Below are 21746 nucleotides of genomic sequence, written 5' to 3' on the forward strand. Positions count from 1 at the left end.
TCTTTCACAGATTAATTCCCGTAGCTCGGGGTCTAGATGTTTGTGCCATGTTCAGCGTTAACATTCATCATAGGTAGGGGCCCCCATTTAGCGTCATCTCGAAAGATGTGCACCAGTCCTCTCCGGAGGTCACACTTTATTATTATTATTATTATTATTATTATTATTATTATTATTATTATTATTATTATTATTATTATTACAAAATATTGACCTGAAAATATATTAGCAGTGAAATGATCTGAAAACATCGCGTGATTGCTTAACATGCGATGGTATCAGTTTCTCTCTCGCTTAATCACGTCAAAACTACAGAGTGAAGACTGTAACATCTCTTTTGAGTTTATTATTGCTTATTATGATACTGTTACTGCAATATTATTCTCAGCATTTCTGAGAATTTCAGGAGTGTAAGAACATGAATATCAAACCCTTAATAATACTCGTGTTATTATTTGTTTAACGTCCCTACAATTGTTTTTATTATCGGTGTCAGAATTTTTCTCCCCACTGAATTTCTTTAAAATGCAGAAAGGCATAGACACAGAGTTTACACAATATACAAAGTCAAGTGCAACTTTAAACGTTCCTTGTACATATATGTTCCGAATTTGCAATATCTGAGTAAAACTAGCTAATCACTGCAGAATACTTGTTTCTACCAGCGGCAATTTCTGCTTTTTTCTTCCACCGAGTCCAGTATTCTGAACTGTTCATAAGGGCTGGCCTAATGCCAGTTTCGGACACCTTGTTCTTAAGTCTCGCGAGCATCTGCTTATCGCACATGACACCATCTTATTTTTCCTTTAGTATCTTATGTGCAGATGTAACTAAACTACACGTTTCGAATCCGAGCCATCCCAGTGGAATCGATTAACCATTGCAGCATAGACATCTCTACCACGCGCAGTTGTTGTTTGTATTTCTTCCATCGATTTCAAATTTAAGCTATAGAGGAGGATTGTTCTAATACTAGTCTTGTACGCAATGCTCTTCAGCAGGCGCGGCTTCATAATACGATCTGAAGAGCTGCAGAACCACCAGAATGATAGATTTAATATACAGCGATGAGCGATGAGTGTATTGTTATCGAGCCAAAGATCGATACTCATTCAGTTGGGTGGTGATCTGGCAGTCTTGCTTGGATCTGTGAACGATAGCACTTCAGCACAGTAGCAACACATGGGAGGTCACTTAGCCGCCTACCGGAGAAAGCTGCAGTTAAGAGTCGCCCATAGGTTTCTGTCAATGGTGCGCATGACGTCACTCCGAGGGTAGTGCTACCGCCAGATTCAATGCGTTATGTGTTAAAGGGTACAGTTAGCTGAGAGAGTTTTTAATCTTGTTAGATATTTTAATTACACTCCACTTATTAGTCATGTATCTTCAGAGAACATACCATTTATCATTTAAAATTAATACGAAAGTATAGCGGCCTCACATCTGTAGCTCTAATGATACACATACAGTCACAGCGGCGATTGCGAAATTGAGAAAAATATCCTTTTATGAAGTACTCGAACTAATAGGCATATAAATGAGGTAAACATTGAATTCAACACTTTAAATTTAACATAAAGGACAGTTAGTATCAAACTTACTATAGATAATTATCACAGCTTCAAAAGAAAGAAAGGGCCATGGCCTACCAAGCGACCGCTGCTCAGACCGAAAGCCTGCAGATTATGAGGTATAGTCAGCACGACAAATTCTCTCGGCCGTTATTCTTGGCTTCCTAGACAGGGGTCGCCATCTCACCGTCGGATAGCTCCTCAATTGCAATCACGTAGGCTGAATACACCTCGAACCAGCCCTCACATCCAGGTAAAAATTCCTGACCTGACTGGGAATCGAACTCAGGGCCCACGGGTAAGAGGCTGACACGCTACCCCTACACCGCGGGGCTGGCAATTTATTTGGTAAGCCGTGATAAATTATATTCTCAGTTTTACATACCATATTTTTACACTCTGCAACAGCGCAGTTTGAGCCTCCGTGGCTCAGGCGGCAGCGCACCGGCCTCTCACCACTGCATAGAGTGGTTCAAATCCCCGTCACTCCATGTGAGATTTGAGCTGGACAAAGCGCAAACGGGACAGGTTTTTCTCCGGGTACTCCGGTTTTTCCTGTCATCTTTCATTCCAGAAACTCCCTCGAATATCATTTCATCTGTCAGTCATTAATAATTGGCGCAGAGGAGTGCGAGAGGCTTTGGCAGCCGGTACAATTCATATCCTCGCCGCTAGATGGGGGCTTCATTCATCCCATCACTGACCCGGTCACTGACAGGTTGTAGGTCTTCTCGGACATTAGTGAACTCGCATCACCATCACCACCACACACTTCTATATAAAATAAGAGTTTTGTCTGTACATTGCTCAGAATTTGAAAAGGATGGTATTTCTGTATCGGTCATGTCCACACTAACAAGGAAATGCACTTTTTACTTTTCCGTAATTTCTGTCTGTCTGTCTGTCTGTCTGTCTGTCTGTATGTATGTATGTATGTATGTATGTATGTAAGCCTATGTATGTACACGCATCACTAGAAAACAGCTAAAGATAATTTAATGAAAATCGGTATGCAAAGTCGAGGAATAAGCCGCTACAATCTAAGCTATACATAATTTTATTCACGCTCTTAGAAATTGTAGTTTAGGGGAAGGCCTAAAATTTAATTTTCAAATATTTACATTATTAGTAGTCCTATCTTAATAAAAATTGGTATGCGAAGTCAGAAAATAAGTTGCTATAACCTAGGCTGTAAATAATTGTATTTACACTGAGTCAAATGGTATTTTAGGGGAAGACCTAAAATTTAATTCTTAAATATTTACGTCATTAGTGGTCCTATCTCATTGAAAACTGGTATACAGAGTCGGAGAATGAGCCACTATAACCCAAGCTATACATTATTGTATTCACGCTGAAGTAAATGGTAGTTTAGGGGAAGGCCTAAAATTTAATTCTCAAATATTTATATTATTAGTGATCGTATCGATAAATACAACATAATCAAAGTTTTATAGAATTAAATTTCCGATCATTTATGTCTTATACATTTTTACCGTACCGGCTATGATAACACAGATATTCATGAATTTGTATTTTTTTGCTAAGTCCATAACGACGCCGAGCCACGAGGAAATGGGTTGACAGAATTTAATGAAAATCAGTATAGAGAGTCGGGGAATAAGAAACTACAGTCTAAGCTATAAACAATGTTATTCACCCTGGATGAAATTGTAGTTTAGGGGAAGGCGCCTAAATTTTAATTTTTAAATACCTATGTTTTTGGTCCTATTGAAAAGTGCTAGATAACAAAAGTTACAAAGAATACAATTTCCGATCATTTATGTTTTGTTCAGTTTTACTGTACCGACTATGGTGAGTGGTATTTCAGAGTCGGAAGAAAACTAAATGTGAAGGCCTACAATATTGAAGGGGCATAACATTGATCAACAATAACATTTCATTGACCATTGTTTGTTGTGATGTTATTTGTCCCTTATGCTGCCTCTCAACTCCGATAGATGGGATTACTGCTGCGTATCGAGTAAAAAAGCCTGACTGAATATTGGCGGGAAATAGCCGGGGAGTTAGAAAACTTTCTTCTTCAGCATGCCATTCCTCTGTTTCAGACATTTTCTGATACAGCTGGTACGTAACACACTGTTTCTTCACAGTACGGTGTTCCAGTTATTCGATCCCTACTCTGACGCACTGTTTTGAATGAGCAGTGTGCATACTTAAGGCAGAGGCTGACTTAGTAGTAGTAGTAGTAGTAGTAGTAGTAGTAGTAGTAGTAGTAGTAGTAGTAGTAGTAGTAGTAGTATGACCTGGTCTAGAATAACAATTTAGACCTATTCCAAATTATAGCACCACAATTCACTTAACTCAAAATTCAACCATGGAAAGAGCCGATAAAAAGCTTCTTCCTCTTCACGTTTATTAAATTCTACATTCATTTTATTCCAAATTATCAGTGAAGAGGGGTTTCTCCTCTGGCTTGGAGAAGAAATTTGCCTCCAAGTCAGATATATTTTTCCGCCGCCAGTGTAGTGAATTGATATTTTCCGACTCATTGGGTACTCGTAGGAAACAGATTAGTAAAAGGGCATAGATTGCTTTGCTTTTAGTTGCGCCATTCCTACTGACGTCATTGTAATATATGTTCATTTCAGTTGGGAAAACCACTAAGACATTCTTTCAGACGATGTAAAAAGGCAGGTGGAGAGTGAGTGTCTACAATTATAATGAAAACTCCCCAACCTGATTGTGACTGATGGTAGGCAAGCGGGTCTACCATTACAGTGAAAAAAAATTCCCTAACTCAGTCTTCATATCAGAAAAGATGTTTGGCGACTTCCCTGTCGCGTTTCCAGGGTAACGTTAAGAGCTATACAATTTAATACAATCTTGCTCGCAACGTGTACACTAGAAATCCGTATGCAATGCAGAATTCCGTAGCGAAGCACGGGTACATCAGCTAGTCTTCCTATACACTCTCTTAAAAACCTAGACCTTCCAGCGGCGTTTTTATTCTCCCAGAGCTGGGCAGCTGTACGGAAGGTGCGCGCATAGTTCTTGACCTTGTACGGAGTGCGCACGTATTCGACCTAGCATCAACAGCCAGTCTGAGTCTCAGCTGTTAACATGGCGAGGCAGTTATCATTGCAACACCGTATTTTCGTATGCAAAAGTACGGGTCAGCTCGACGGGTACGTGATGCATTTGTTCAGCAATTTCCTTGTGAAGTGCCACCTTCATGAGCACAGATTCACGTAATTGTAAATACATTTGAAACTACCGGCTCATTACTCAATAAAAACACATGCGCGCACATGAACAGTTTTAACAGAGGAACAGCTAGATGACATTGGTACGAATCTTGAACGGTCACCGAATAAACCAATCACAAAATTAGCACAACAAGTAGGGATTTGAGTGTCTTCTGCACGCAGAGTTACAAAACTGTTACACATCAATCTGTACAGGTTTACACGGGCCTGTTTCTTAAAACCTGCTGATCCAGCCACCGGAGTGAGATATTGTCAGTGGTATCTTGCATCATTTAATGATCGTTTGTTCGACTTACCTGGTTTCAGCGTAATGGTCGTATGAACAGTCATAACTCTCATTATTGGTGTGCAGAAAATCCTGATGGTATTTATGAAGTCCCTGGTATCTTTTATAAGGTGAGATTTCATGTAAGATTGTATACACGCTTAAAGCAGAGCGGCCGCATGCGACATAAGTTGGTCTGGGGCAGCTGCTATAACGCAGAGTATAAACACCATGCGCTCAGTCTGGATTTATAAGAGAGGCCCCGTATGTCGGCTGCATTTACTTATGAATTTCGATGTGCATTCCTCCCTTGTTGCACAGAAAACGAATAACACGTCGCTGCTTATCCATATAAATGAAGTAGGGAGGTCCGCTGTCTTTAATTTAGTTTGTTTGCAAACTTTTCAGATATTTATCCGTTTTAGGTCAACTTAAGACCGTATCAGTGGTTTTTAATTTTCATGTCTGTTCCATCATCACGGCGAAACGGCCGGATAGATCTAGACCAAACTTCACATTTAGAGTATAATCATCCCGAGGAAGGTTTTGATATGCGTATGACCTAAAAATCTCTGAATAGACGGGGAGTTTACAGAAAAACAAGAAAAGTTTTATTACATTTTCTCTTATACTATAGATTTTATGTAAAATCCGTAGACTATATGTGAAACGTCCCTTCACTATAAATAACTTTTGTTGTGTACATAATTTCGGTTACTCTTCAAGTGAAGGAGAAAATTACTATTTTTTGCGTGTCTCATGCTCTGCATTGAGTGACCGACAGACCGACAACGAACCTACAGGTTACCATGGCAACGTCTCCTGACTGCTTGCCAGCTGGGGCTTAACGTATCGCCATTTTCGTCATCATTCACGTAAACTCGTGGTTGTTCCTTGGGTAGAAAGCAAGAGAGACGTCGTCGGCCATTCTGCGGGATATCGGCGGAATACCGTTGGAGGTTACAATTGTCTTCGTATAGCACTAAGGGGCGTTGTTGGTATTTGAAGAGTACAGCGGAGTGTAACCCATTATTTCACACCGTAAGGTATTATCTGGCATGTGCTATAATTTTTACTCTATTTCTATCCTACTTCTGTTTTTCGCTTTAATTTCTTGCCTCTGCCTTGCTCCTTTAGGCTTAATAACGCCGTAAGTCGTCTTCTTATCTGTTTACCCAAGAATCCCTGCCCCTAAATGTTTCCTCTGCTACCTCCTTCTTATATCCGTAACTTATACCATCACAATTTCATGCGGGGCATTTTTCCAATACATTCACTTGATATTTACATATTTGTCCTATCCGTCTGTCCTCAGTTATAATTCTATTTTCTGTTAATTTCCACTTTCTTAACTGTATTATTTTCTTCGTTAATTAATCTGTGTGTATGCGAGTTTTAATCCCGAAACCGGGACAGTCTTTTGTTTGAGAAAAAATTTCAAGCTGTTCAAATGTATAACTTCTGGTCCCGGAAAATATCGAAATATGGATGCATTTTAATGACGGTGTCGTGTCTCGATTATTGATACGTTAAATAGCTTTGCATTTCTCGAGTATAATCAAATATCCCCAACGCGACTGTGACTGGCATTAGGAAAAGATACCTATCTTTATAATGAAAACTCTCCATCTCTACTGGGAATGTCGGTTGCCGAGTGAGCCTGCCGTTATAGTAGAAACTCCCGAACTCTATTGTTATTGCCAGGAATAGGCCTAAGTGTGGCCTACCATTATCAACAAAACTTCCCCAATGCCTACCTTACAACGAAAACCACGTGTGGCGTCCTTCCTGTTTTGTTTCTCTGATACCGCTAGGAGACATGCAATTTAATGTAACCTTACTCACTAACTTTACAGTAATTTAAGGAGAAATCCGTGTACGATATAGAATGCCTTAGCGAAGTACGGGCACATTTACTAGTACGACATAAACGTGTTGAGAACACCAGCCATTTTCACTGACCGACAGTGGCGCCGTGACACGGAGCAGCGAGAGTTAATGCTGGTCCGCTCCAAGCATAACCTATTGTACTGAATATATACTTCTGTTACTCAATCACACTAATATTTCTCGATTTGCTGTCATAGTATGAGAGAATTGTACAGGGGGCTTTGGAAACAACGTGAACCGTGTATAAGAAGAGAGTCAGAGGGTTGGTCATACTAATAAATAATTTGAAAAAATAATTCGATATCTCGCACCGTTGTCATTTTATCAGCTGCTGAATTTAACGAATGAGATCGTTTCGCTAGCAAATTCAAATGGGATCTGCGAGGTGGTGTTGCTAAATTTGCCAGTGGCTTAGACCGGCTTGAGAGCCATACCAAGACCTTCGTTTCGGGGTAGTTGGTGGCTAAACGGTAAATCGTATTAAAAAACAGATAGCACAATCGCCGTTCAATTTGGAGAGATCTAAAATTTTGGTCCTGTGACCTATTGTTGTGTCTCGATTGTTGATACGTTAAATAACTTTGCATTTCTCGAGTATAATCGAATATCCTCAACGCGATTGTGACTGGCATTAGGAAAAGAGACCTGTCTTTATAATGAAAATTCCCCATCTCTACTGGGAATGGTGGTTGCCAAGTAAGCCTGCCGATATAGTAGAAACTCCCGAATCCAATTGTCGTGGGTTTCAGCTAGTGTCATGTAGCGTGCTTGCTACTATGGCACCATCCTGTTAGCTCGGAGGTCCGTTCCCTCTGTGGGTGGGGGTGGTAGAATTGCCTGTCGTAAGAGGCGACATAGGGGCCCCAGGGGTTCTGAACTTTGGAGCGTGGGTTGGCGACCCTTAGCTGAGTCCTGCTATTGCTTCCACTTACTTGTGCCAGGCTCCCCACTTTCATCTATTCTACCCGACCTCCCTTGTGCAACTCTTGTTTTTCCGACTCTGATGCTATTAGGTTTCCGAGGACTAGGAGGTCTTTCATTTCCGCGCCCTTTGTGGCCCTTGTCTTTCTTTAGCCGATACCTTTATTTTTCGAAGTGTTGGTTCCCTTCCATTTTTCTCTTAGATTAGTGTTATATAGAGGATGGTTGCCTAGTTGTACTTCCTATTAAAACAATAATCACCACCACCACCACCACCTCGGAGGACCATGTTTAAATCCCTCCACTAGCGATGTTCTTTTTCTTCGACGGGTCCTCTAAAGCCGATCTCAAGCCACGCGATTTAGCAACACAGGCTCGCATAGCCCATTTGAATTCACCCGCGGAGTGATCTGATTGGCTAACTTCAGCGACTGATAAAATGACTACAACGCGAGATATCGATTTAATTTTTTCAAATTATTGATCAGTATAACCAACTCTTTAACACTCACATGCCCGGTCCACGTTGTTTCCGACGTATTTACGAAATTCCATCATTCTGTTAGAAGTAAGAATGATACTTACGGGAAAGCTCTGACGATGCCACTGATGAATTGGAGAGCTGCAGGTAGACGCTGTCCATCACCTCGTCGTAGATTATCCAACACGAAGAGCAGCCCCTTACTCCCGTACGCCTGCAGGTTGCGGATCATACTGCGAGCAACTACTCGAGCACCTGGGACGTAAGGAGTCCATTGATATCACTTAAATAATACTAGGTGCAAGAGTTTAAACAATTTAAGAACCAACACCCACAAGATAAGATTATTACCTGCATTATTTTACCGGACGAGTTGGCCGTGAGTTTAGGGGCGCGAAGCTGTGATCTTGCATTCGGGAGATGGTGAGTTCACACCCCACTGTCGGCAGCCCTGAAGATGGTTCTCCGTGGTTTCCTATTTTCACACCAGGCAAATACTGGGGCTGTACCTTAATTAAGGCCACGGTCGCTTCCTTCCCACTCCTAGCCCTTTCCTGTCCCATCGTCGCCATAAGACCTATCTGTGTCGGTGCGACGTAAAGCAACTTGCAAACAAAAAAACCAATTGCTTCCTTCCCATTCCTAAGCCTTTCCTATCCCATCGTCGCCATAAGACCTATCTGTGTGGTAAAGCAAGTAGAAAAATAATAATAAAAATAATCTGCATGATTTTAACCTTGTTCTTGCGTACTGGACTCACGCTTCTACACGGCTACCTATCTAGTCGGACAACGCCGCACAACGCGTTGGATACTTCTCATATGCCTTTAACGCTTGCCCCTAGCTTTTTAATAGTGTAGAGGATTGGAGATGAATGGTATTCGACGAGTCAGCATATTTCTCTCCAAGTATGAATGTGTTATTGGAGTAGTAAAATCTAAGGGAGGATATTTTGGACTGCCTAAAATATTGGCCAACAAAGTGGTATGGACCTGTTCAAAGGATGCCTCTTTGGAGATGGTTTAAAATGTTATGAACTCATCTCCAACCAGAAAGAAGGAAGGAAGGAAGGAAGGAAGGAAGGAAGGAAGGAAGGAAGGAAGAAATAACCGAGTGAGTTACCCGTGCGGTTAGGTTCATGCAGCTGAAAGCTTGCATTTGGGAGATAGTAGGTTCGAATCCCACCTTCAGCAGCCCTGAAGATGGTTTTCCGTGGTTTCCCATTTTCACACCAGGTAAATACTGGGGTTGCCGGATATTAGCAGTCGAGGAGATACGCGGTCATCTGAAATTTGCAGTCATTGAGATATACTTGTGCCCACGGACAGACATTTCCCAGCACTCACAGGATATTTGAATCGCTAATTGCACAAACCACCTAAGTGCACTTTTTCAAACTGTTGGGAAAATGAAAAAAACTGTGTGGGTGTATAAGTTGAAGTCTGATCTCCTAAATTTTTAAAATTAAACTGTAATGTGCTAGAAAAGTGTACTAAACATGAAATAAGATTTAACATTTTTTAAATGCCATAAACAATTTAAAAATAACGTTGCACGTGGGTTGTTTCTGAAATAAACAACTTTTCCTGTTAATTTTTGTAGCAATTGTTTAAAAAACAGCGAATTGATTAATCTATGCAAGTTTTAAGATGAAAGGTTACGTAAATAACACCGTTCTATTCATTAAAATTTAATAGACATTAGTTAATGAACCACAAAATACAAATTAGAACAATAAAACCCTTTCCGGCTTTATTCAGCCTCTGGCATATCCTCAGCAGGTTCTCTCTCGGTTGTTGGCCATTGAATGATACTGTCATAAAAGTCTTCATAACCAACGGTGTAGTCCATTAATATGCTCATGTCTTCTACTTTTTGTTGATTGCAACATGAAATAAAAAACTGCACTGTGCAGAACCCAGTAAAATTTATAAAGTTATTATAGGCCAAAAAATATTTTTACTTGCTCAATAATTTTATATCCCTTTAATAATAATTTATATCCCTTTATTAATATTATTGTAATCAACTTACCTTTCCCAAAGAATAAGGAAGGTAGCTCAGATGGGCTGTCAGTTTTTAGTAGTAGATGAAAGTCCTCCAATGAACGCCTTTGCCACAACTTGTCCTGGAGTACCTTTAGAGTACAGAAACTGTAACTAGAAACCCTGAATGGCTCCTTAGGTGCTCTTGGTACTTCCCTGCCTGATGTTTCATTAGAGTTTGTTATTTTCTTGTACGATGTAGGCCACCAATGTTTAAAACTGAAGATATTGTTCGAGGTAAGATGATAAACGGAAAAACGTCCAGACACACTTGCCTTTAACATGAGCTCAGCGTACTCATCTGCAGTATAGATTCTGTCCACCTTCCTCAAGAGCCGTTTAATACTTCCGAAATCCCTGTCACAAGGCGATAAAGAGTGCACACGGACAGGGAAGTTATACGTAATCATCTCAAACCGATCTCTGTCACAGAAATTCAATATGAACTGCACAACTGTGTGATTCTGCGAATCACAAAACAGGTTATCCTAACAGGACCACCAACCGTCATGAGTAGAGGAATAAATTTACCGCAGAAAGAACCTAAGCGACGGCGATTAGGTTCTTTCTGAAATAAACACATTATTTACACAGCTGCCTGACAGCATTGTTTATATGGAAACTGAGTTGTTTCTGCTAAAAACAATGTATTTATCTCCGAATAGTACTATCCAGTCAAAAACTCAATTTTGATAAAAGTGTCACTTAGGTGGTTTCTGAAATAAACGATTCATTTGAGGTCACTTCAGCAAGGGTTGGGGCTCCTTAGCTTAATTTTGGGTCATCCCCGCTAACCTGCCTGGGCTCCTGCCCGCTCGCTTCGAGAACAACATTATTCTCTCGCGCGCATTATTTAGGGAAACAATGTCTTAAAGTTGAAATGCGCTTAGAAACGGGCACTCATTGCGTTCCAATTACGATAACAAAATATTAAAATGTAAATTACACATTCCAAATCCACATGACCTAACGTGAAATGAAACGAGGAATCTGGTGGTGTTACTGAATTTTCTGCAAGCCTATTGCTTATTTCATAAACAACCTCCAAACTTGAGTACACAGAATATTTTGGTCGACTAGAGTGATGAGGATGACCGTACTTCTCCGGAGACAGTTACTTCTCGCACCTCGGCCGACACAACCCGGGCACAAACACATCTCATTGACTGCAAATGTCCGTGATTTGTGGTGACAAATGTGCGGGCATCAGTGCTGGAGCTGTAGTTTAATTAAGGCCACGGACGTTGCCTTCCCAATCCTAGCCCTTCCCTATCCCTCCGTCGCCGAAAACCTTCGATGTGTTAGTGCGACGTTAACCAGGTAGCAAAAATAAAAATAAAATAAAGAAAAAGAAAAACGGCCACCCTCGGTCAGTATGGAGAGGAAGATTTTTTTTTCTAGTGGTTTAAGGTCGCAGGAACCCATTGAAGTTTGTTGGCTATATAAGAATGGGGAAGGACTAGGATTGAGAAGGTAGCGGCCATGGTTTTAATTAAAGTTCAACCCCAATATTGGCTTGGTGTGAAAATGGGAAGCCAGGGCTGCCGACGCACAGTGTGTCGAATCCCATATCTAGGTGGAAAAAATTCACTGTCGCCAATCAAAGCGCAACCTGGCTCATTCGATAGTAAACAAACCAGATGTTGACCTTCAGTCTTTCTTTTCGCTTTCTGGTACGTAGGATGGAGGGGACAGGTTCTGAAACATCTTCCTTGCAGTTATCAACTGAGTTGATAGGAGGTGTCGGAGAGAACCGAACCTTGTGTTTCTAGTAAGTTCAACGAGGTGTTGTATTCTGTGGTTCATGGAATAGTGAAAAGAGGTATGTGTTCTCATTTTAAGCATAATACAAGCGTTCTGCAGTAAACAAGTTATTTACAGTGCGTTGTAAAAGGAAGCAGTTGTAGAAAATTAGATTGTTTTTACGGTTTGCTCGAAAAAAACTTTATGAGTGCCTCATAGTGCCACTTTACTTTAAACGTCATTCGATGGGAAATTTAATGTAGATTCAGGATCTGTAGTGGTTTGGTTGCGCACGAATGTGCATGATGGTTTATTTTCTTATTTTCAGTGCCTATGTGGGCGTTACCGCGAGAAGAATATTTCAACGCGTGGCGGTCATGTCGTAAAAAGGGGCATTTAGAAATCATATTTTAATATGTTATGGATAAATTAGAGCCTACAAATCTTACTGACACTCAATTTCTGGAGGTAAGAAACAACATTAAATTGATATCCCGTAATATCAACAAAAATGGGAGAGTGCAGGAAGAAGAGAACAACGATTCCGAGAAAAATTCGGTGATTAGGGAAATGTGACGGATTTCATCGTGTTAAGTGAACAAGACGACATTGATCCAGCGTATGATCCAAAAACAAGTTGTGTACCTAACAAAGCCGGCCGTCACCCTAAGGAATTTAAGGACTCTTCCATAAAGACGAAGAAGCAAAATGTTTGAGATATTACCGAATCGCATAGTTTGGAGGAAGTCGCGTTTGCTGCTGAAGATTCTTTTCGATCAAGCGGGAAAAGATGAAGGCTTAATAAAAAGATATCGTGTATTACTAGCTGCTCTTTCTTCTGGCTCTGAAATAAATGTGAATAAATTCAAAGAATTTCGTGCGCAAACTGCGGCTTTGTATGTCAAACTATATCCATGGAATTATATGCCCGTAACTGTGCATACCATATTAGTACACATTACTCAAGTAATTAAACATTTTCTTGTGCCAATAGGAACTTTATCTGAAGAAGCTCAAGAAGCTAGAAATAAAGATTGTCGGAGGTTTCGTGAACTTCATACTCAAAAATGTAGCAGCTTAAGATGTTGTTGATTACATCAAATCCCTTAATAAACAAGTACCGAACAATGCCACGTAAAACTCCTGGTAATCTACCTATGGAAGCTATTGAGTTACTTACTGACTCCCAAGATCCTTTCACATCAAATGAAGAAGACCAGTATAGCAACGACTACGATTCTCTGGACTCTACAGACGAATCAGGGGACGATTGAACATTGGACATGTTGTTGTTATTATGAACATGATGAGATTGATGAGGCAATTACTTGCAAATACTGTAACATGACCCTTTCACGTTTTTTATGAAATGTTTCTGAGTGTAATCTTAACCTTTTTTATATGGAAATATAATATATATAATATTGTTTTCGTGTGTAAGGTATGTTTTACTAAAACTACGTATTTAAAATACGTTTTCAATCTGGAAGAATTTACATACAATGCCTTCGTCTATTCCCTCAAATAAGGTGTAACAAGAATACTGGACTGAAATTCTCATTGTTATTCATATTTTATCCAGTTTTCAATAGTATGTTTACCACTGTTATAAACTATAATATACACATCCAAATCGTGTTTTTACTCCCGTAAATGGACGATTCTTTTGTTGCTTTCGGTCATTTTTTCAATCTCCCCTTGCCCCTCACCCCTATATATTTACCCCCGAACATCGTACACTTTAGACGATGCCAGATATGAATTCAGCGACCTCGAAAACGGTATAGTGCCAACTTTTAATAGGATCCCAGGACTATTAACGACGTTATTAATTTTTTCCACCTAGATCGGGGATTCGGCACACTGTGCGACGTTGGGATTCGCACCCAACATCTCAAAGCTTCGTTACCCTAACCGCACGGCCATCTCGCTCGGTAGGAAGAAGAATCAGTACCAGAGGTCTTCAAGAAGGATTTTGGAAAATGAAATGGCGTATGGCTTTTTTAATGCCGGGAGTGTCCAAGGACAAGTTCGGCTCGCCAGATGCAGGTCTTTTGATTTGACACCCGTAAGCGACCCGCGCGTCATGATGAGGATGAACTGATGATGAAGACGACACATATACCCAGTCCCAGAGCCAGCGGGATTAACCAATTGTGGTTAACATTCCCGACCCTGCCGGGAATCGAACCCGGGACCCCTTCGGCCAAAGGCCAGCACGCTAACAATTTAGCCATGGAACCGGACAGGATTTTGGAAATACATGATTAATGGAGAAGAGGACCACAAGGCAACCGCTGAATTGTGGAGACGCCTTTAAGAATGAAATTAAGGAAATTTTCTCATGTCTCGCAACTGTCAATTGTCAGAAGTTGTTTCTTATACGACCATTTGTGAAGAGTTATTGTGACATAAATAATGGAAGTGGGGAATAAAAAACTACAGGAATCATCTGACCGGAATCATCTGACCAATAAAACATTTTACGTATCATAAAAACAAACCAGTTTGTAGTTCTACTTGGATGTTTAAAGAGCGGATATCTATGCAGTAGGGCAGTTAGAGGAAGTTAAAATGCTACCAGAACACACAGAGTGCAAGCGTGAAAGTTCAGATCAGGTGACGCAATAACAGGTTCAACGAGAAAACTAGGTAAACAACTGATAGGATATCTGCCATCTGGCCAGATTTTTAACAACGTTTTTAACAACGGTACAGTAGGCCTAACTAATGAACAATAAGGAAGATTAGCTTAGACCGCACAGCGCTTGTGTTAAACGAGTTGCATAAACATCAGGGGCAGAGCCTTTCAATTCTTTGCAAACTCATGCGACTCTCCCTATATAATTTGTTTGCCGGACCGTTAGTACTAGACGAATATAAATGCAGCTTATTCTATCTCCCTAGTGATTATAGTTATAAAACCTCGTGTGGAATTAAGTGTTGGCAGGAGTTTGAGCAGTGACTGTCTTAACGAGAACCTAATAACGATCTCGCTCAGCTATTACGTTCCCAATATTTTATTCATAATCTGTCCGACTCGTTGGCTGAATGGTCAGCGTACTGGCCTTCGGTTCAGAGGGTCCCGGGTTCGCTTCCCGGCCGGGTCGGGGATTTTAACCTTCATTGGTTAATTCCAATGGCCCGGGGGCTGGGTGTTTGTGCTGTCCCCAACATCCCTGCAACTCATACACCACACATAACACTATCCTCCACCACAATAACACGCAGTTACCTACACATGGCAGATGCCGCCCACCCTCAAGGGCTGCACTCGGCTAGAAATAGCCACACGAAATTATTATTATTATTATTATTATTATTATTATTATTATTATTATTATTATTATTATTATTATTATTATTATTATTATTATTCATAATCTGGTATCAACAGATATGAAAGTAGTGTAAACTATTCCAGGTAGTAACAGGAGGGAAAATGGTAGCAGAGTATTAACAATGAAGAAGAGGAGATCGTCCTAAACGTGTTGAATGAAGCTGAATGAATATAATTGCTTTGGTTGAGTTGTGAAGGGGGATATGTTACTTCGAAGAATAGAGAACTCTTCCATAGAAGGTACGAGACGCAGAGAAAACTGGCAGATGCTTTACCTCCCCTTCCGTATCTAAAGTTAATCGATATCAAGTTTCAAGAAATGTCTAAGGAATTGAAAGGCTATTAGAAAGAAGTAGATAACTTACCTTAAATTCACGTTCTATCAGACGAAATATCTGTTTATGATTTAGGAACTTGCCTTAAGGTAAGTCATGTATTTATATGTGTAGACATTTGTCACATAAACATGCACACACACAGATGGACTATAGGCACAACGTACAGATGCACCATGAAAGAGAAGTGACTATAGTCAGAACACAGATTACCGCGGTTATTATGTAGATACACCTCGAGAAGGGACATACCTAGAGAGGAGACTAACTTATAGCGTAGACACACCTAAAAATGGGACTATCCAGACAAACCTGGAGAAGGGACTATAGCTATAATATAGACACGCCTGGAGAAGCGACTATAGATATAATGAAGACAAACCTGGAGAAGGGACTATAGATATAATGTGGACAAACCTGGAGAAAGGTCTGTAGGTTTAGTACAAATACACAGTTGGGAATCGACTAAAGGTATAATGGACAGATACACAACCTGGTATGGTATTTCATTATTGTGAAGGCACTCCGGGAATATTTTAATACGTAAATACCTGATGAAGAAGCTGTAGTCACAATAATGTAGACAAACATCGCGGGGAACTGTTATTCTTCACCGACACCTTGCAAGATATCAATATTTAACGCTACCAATCACAGGGGAGAATTTTAATATGAAGAATCTGTGGTAAAGCGCTTTAATATTGTACAAATTCCCCTTAATTAGTTTTAATGCGGAGACACCTTGAGGGAAAACTATAATAATAACGTTGAAATACTCACAGAGACACCTTGGAAAGGAGGTACTGTTGTCATGTCCCACCCAGCCCTGAGGGAGACACTGAACGACGTTACTTCCCACCAGCACGTAGTTTGGATCACACTCCAGTTCACAAGCTGGCTCTGGGCTCAAAACTACAGGTGCTATCTCACTGCTACACGTCCAGTTACCGTGGGGTACCAAGCCGGGATCCCTACAATCTACAATTAAAGAAATTCAATTAGGGTATGATCATCTTTACGGAGATTAAATTATATTACTGAATTTTAAAGATAAAATACATTTTAAATATTTATACACACACACTGGCATATAGTTTTACAAACAAAAGCTATCGATATTTGTCCGCTTCAGTTACACTTGATAACATCATTGACTCATTTTTCCCGTATGAAACAAATTGCCTTCAATTTCAGTTCTGTGAAGTTTCGCCGTATCTGTATCGGTTACACCTTAGTTTGGTTTAGAAACTTAGGTACAGGTACTGTACTTTGAATACAGTCCCCAAATATTTCTTTCGTTTTCCTACATATACACGGCAGCTAGAATCATGCAATTTGGCTTGCATATGGCCCACGGACGTGCCAATGAGCCTGCCGAATTTCATTACTCATAAGTTTGCCAAACAGTAAAATTAATTATGGAAAAAGTACAAAATTGACGTACATAAGGAATCGAGATACGACTAAAATCATAGGACCAAAGTTGCAGATCTCATCATGATTGGTGCCGAATGTGGTATCCGTTTTGCGATACAAATCACCGTTTAGCCACAAAAAATACCTCGAATCGTGGTCGGCACCGTCATGAAAATTGCTTCCACATTTAGATATTTTTCGGAGGTCAAAATTTAAACATGTCCGCCGCTGTGGTGTAGTGGTTAGTGTGATTAACTGCCACCCTCTGGAGGCCCGGGTTCGATTCCCGGCTCTGCCACGAAATTTGAAAAGTGGTACAAGGGCTGGAACACGGTTACACACAGCCTCGGGAGGTCAAATGAGTAGAGGTGGTTTCGATTCCCACCTCAACCATCCTGGAACTAGTTTTCCGTGGTTTCCCACTTCTTCTCCAGGCAAATGCCGGGATGGTACCTAACATAAGGCCACGGCCGCTTCCTTCCCTCTTCCTTGTCTATAGCTTCCAATCTCCCCAGCTCCCACAAGGCCCCTGTTCAGCATAGCAGGTGAGGCCACCTGGGCGAGGTACTGGTCATTCTCCCCAGTTGTATCCCCGACCCAGATTCTGAAGCTCCAGGACACTGCCCTTGAGGTGGTAGAAGGGGGATCCCCCGCTGAATCCGAGGGAAAAACCGACGCTAGAGGGTAACCAGATAAAGAAGAAGAAGTGTAGATTCTTATGTAACGCAAGGGAATAATTTACATTAAAGGTATTGTATTTCCTGTCTTGATGTGAGTAAATAAACAAAATTGGGTAGATGTATAAGCTACCAAGCAAGTAGATGATGATACGTTCCTAAGCTTATAAATTGAAAACTGTCTTTTCTATAAGAGATTATGATGACTCTGTGTTTAAAGGGTCCTAACATCTAGGTCGTCGGCCCCTAAAGGTGCGAAATGAGACGAAATGTAATGACAATTTAAAAGTCCAAAATCGTCCACTGACCGGAATTCAAAACGTGATGATGGAGAATGAATGGGTGAACCTCGGGACCATGTGCACTTCCGAAAGTGGAAATCTCGTTTCTTAATAGTTTCGACTTCCCGACGGGGGATCGAACCCACGTCCTTCCAGGTGAATCAACCACGCCTTTACCGCCTCGGTGAGGCAGTTTCTTATCAATGCGTGTACTGATGTGCATATGAACTGGTTCGCTGAGAACTAAGAACACCCAGGTATCTTGGAGATTGGTGCTGTTAGAGTCGTGTAGTGGCAGGCAGTTCTTTTATAGAAACCCCTGTGGGTAGGGGACGCAGATGAACAATACACACACGGTATCCCCTGCCTGCCGTAAGAGGTAACTAAAAGGGACCCCAGGGGCTCTCAACTTGGGAACGTGGGTCGGTGACCACGGGGCCCTTAGCCGAGTTCTGGCATTTCTTCCACTTTCATCTATCCTGTCCGACCTCACTTGGTCAACTCTTGTTCTTTTCCTACCCCGATGGTATTAGAGCACTCGAGCCTAAGGAGACTTTCATTTTCACGCCCTTCGTAGCCCTTGCCTTTCTTCCTCCGTTACTTCATTCGAAGTGACGGATCCCTTTTTCCTTTTCTTTTTTTTTCTCTCTCTACCTAGTACACCTAGGTGAGAAACACCATGGGTTTGCGTTGTCTATGAGTGGCGCCATTATGTGAGAAACACCCTAGGTTTTCGTTACTTGTGGGACGTACAATTCTTGTGAGTAGTACCATAATGTGTGAGACACCGTCAGTCTACGCTACTATTGATTAGTATCGAAAGATGAGAAATACCATGGTTCTACTGTACTAGCGATAAGTACCATTACGAGGGGCCGTTGACCTGGATTTTGTACCCCTTTAGACAACAAGCATCCTCGAATCAGGATTTTGCTCTACAAGCTGTCCCTTGGTCAGTAATAAGATACTTTTAAGATAGTATTTAAGGTATGGTATAGTATTTAGTATAGTATTTATTTAAATATAACAGGCGATTAGCCCCGATACATGTTTACACAGCCCATTTCCATGCACAGACAACCAAACGAAAAGAAACACGAGACTCCTTGGGCATGCCATGGGGCCCGTCAGATACTCCGGAAACGTGACACTCCCAAGGGAGCGTCACCACGGCAGTCATCCTCAGTCCCCCATGCCACGTCCATCGTCTCCCTTTAATATTAAGAAACAAAATAAATAATAAATAAATAAAATATAATAATATCAATAATATAAGCTAACTAGTATTTAAGGTAGTTTCTGGTAAGGTGGGGCATTGCGGGTCAGATCCACTGATTGTCTTAAATTCATATTCACCCATTCATTCTTCATCATCACGTTTTGAATTCCGGTCAGTGGATGATTTTGGACTTTTAAATTGTCATTACATTTCGTCTCATTTCGCACCATTAGGGACCGATGACCTAGATGTTAGGACCCTTTAAACAACAAGCGTCATCATAATCTTTTAAGAAAAGGCATTTTTGAATTTATAAGCTTAGGAACGTATCGTCATCTACTTGCATGGTAGCTTATATATCTACCCTATTTTGTTTATTTACTCACATCAAGACAGATAATCAATACCTTTAGTGTGAATTATTCCCTTTCGTTTCATAAGAATCTACACTTCTTCTTCTTCTCCTTCTTCTTTATCTCGTTACCATCCAGGGTCGGTTCTTCACTCGGACTCAGCGGGGGATTCCACCTCTACCGCCTCAAGGGCAGTGTCCTGGAGCTTCATAATCTGGGTCGGGGGATACAACTGGGGAGGATGACCAGTATCTCGCCCAGGCGGGCTCACCTGCTATGCTGAACAGGGCCCTTGCAGGGGGATGGGAAGATTGGAAGGGATAGACAAGGAAGAGGGAAGGAAGCTGCCATGGCCTTAAGTTAGGTACCATCCCGGTATTTGCCTGGAGGAGAAGTGGGAAACCACAGAAAACTACTTCCAGCATGGCTGAGGTGGGAATCGAGCCCACCTCTACTCAGTTAACCTCCAGAGGCTGAGTTGACCCCATTCCAGCCTTCGTACCACGTTTCGAATTTCGTGGCAGAGCCGGGAATCGAACCTGGGCTTCCGGGGGTGGCAGCTAATCACACTAACCACTACACCACAGAGGCGGACAAGAATCTACACACGTATTAGAAATATAAAAATGTTGGAACGGAAGGCGCTGAGAAATCGAATATTAAATAATCTTTAACCATCGTCAGGCGCATTAGATTTTATCGAGTGTAATGGTGTAAATAGTTTTTTAAATAGATTTAGACAAGTCAATACGGGATCAAATCAAGTACTTATTATGGTTAATTTTATCAACGTATTGCTGTTATCGATATCAAATAACATGCCATGAGTGTCGATATCACTTGTTGGTTGTACTGGATCTCAGATATCTCGTCGACTATCAAAATATGGATGCATGTTCTTCTTTTGTATTTCTGAGATTGTCCCGTCTGTAGCATCGATTTTTCAGTTTTAATGTCGCTAATTGGACGGCATTAAGTAGAAAGGAACCAACCCTAAAAAGTATGTGGCCTCTTTTAGTGTGGTTTACCATTTCCTAAATCCATTCATTATTAAATAATATCCTTCCTAGAATTTTTTTTTTGAAATTAAATGCAGAATTTTCATCTCAGCAGAAAGCAATCAAATAGTCACCATCTACAGCTTTATCCATTTCATTTCAGTACAAAGGAGTCAACCTGGAATCTTCGATCCTGGCTCAGTCCACTGGTATTCGAAGGTGCTCAAATACGTCAGTCTCGTGTGGGTAGAATTACTTGCACGTAAAGGAACCCAGACGAGACTAAATTCCGGCACCCCGGCATCTCAGAAAACCGTAGTAGTTAGTTGGACGTAAAAAGAATATTATTATTATTATTATTATTATTATTATTATTATTATTATTATTATTATAGTGCTGGTACAAAAAATGAGTGGACAGCAACGTAAAATTATTTCCAGACTGACAGATAGTGTGATTTTCACCGCTGATCTCAGAAGCATAGTCGGTTACTCGTTGTCCGTTCTGTTCCCAAGACAGGGGTTTTAATCTCGGATGAGGTCGGTAGCATTTGAGGGTGTTTAAATGCTACAACACCGTGTTGGAGAATCCAGGACATTTAAGAATTCCTACGGGACAGAATTCCGACACACAGGCCTCACTTAAAATCTATAGCAATGGGAAAGACGTCACTTATTTTATCTAATTATTGGTTAAAATCTACAGCGCTACTCAGCATTGGTCTACACGATGATGTGTACAGTCCGCTCCAGACCACTCAAGAGAATTTTTCGCTATTTGTTTTACGTCGCACCGACACAGACAGGTCTTATGGCGACGATGGGATACGAAAGGCCTAGGAATGGGAAGGAATCGGCCGTGACCTTAATTAAGTTACAGCCCCAGCATTTGCCTGGTGTGAAAATGGGAAACCATTGAAAACCATCTTCAGGGCTGCCGACAGTGGGGTTCGAATCCACTATCTCCCTGATGCAATCTCA

General features: G+C 41.0%; 1 protein-coding gene across 1 annotated transcript in view; it reads right to left on the minus strand.

Annotated features, from left to right (window-relative positions):
* Positions 1–21746, minus strand: part of LOC136874538 (uncharacterized) — a 149043-nt gene that overhangs the window by 49039 nt on the left and 78258 nt on the right. The window contains exons 8-9 of the mRNA XM_068227835.1: positions 16602–16799; positions 8463–8613 (exon numbers count right to left, since the gene is read on the minus strand). Coding sequence (XP_068083936.1) covers positions 8463–8613; positions 16602–16799 — 349 coding nt within the window. The remainder of the gene's footprint in view (positions 1–8462; positions 8614–16601; positions 16800–21746) is intronic.

Source organism: Anabrus simplex, chromosome 5 (assembly GCF_040414725.1).
Source record: "Anabrus simplex isolate iqAnaSimp1 chromosome 5, ASM4041472v1, whole genome shotgun sequence".
Taxonomy (NCBI): domain Eukaryota; kingdom Metazoa; phylum Arthropoda; class Insecta; order Orthoptera; family Tettigoniidae; genus Anabrus; species Anabrus simplex.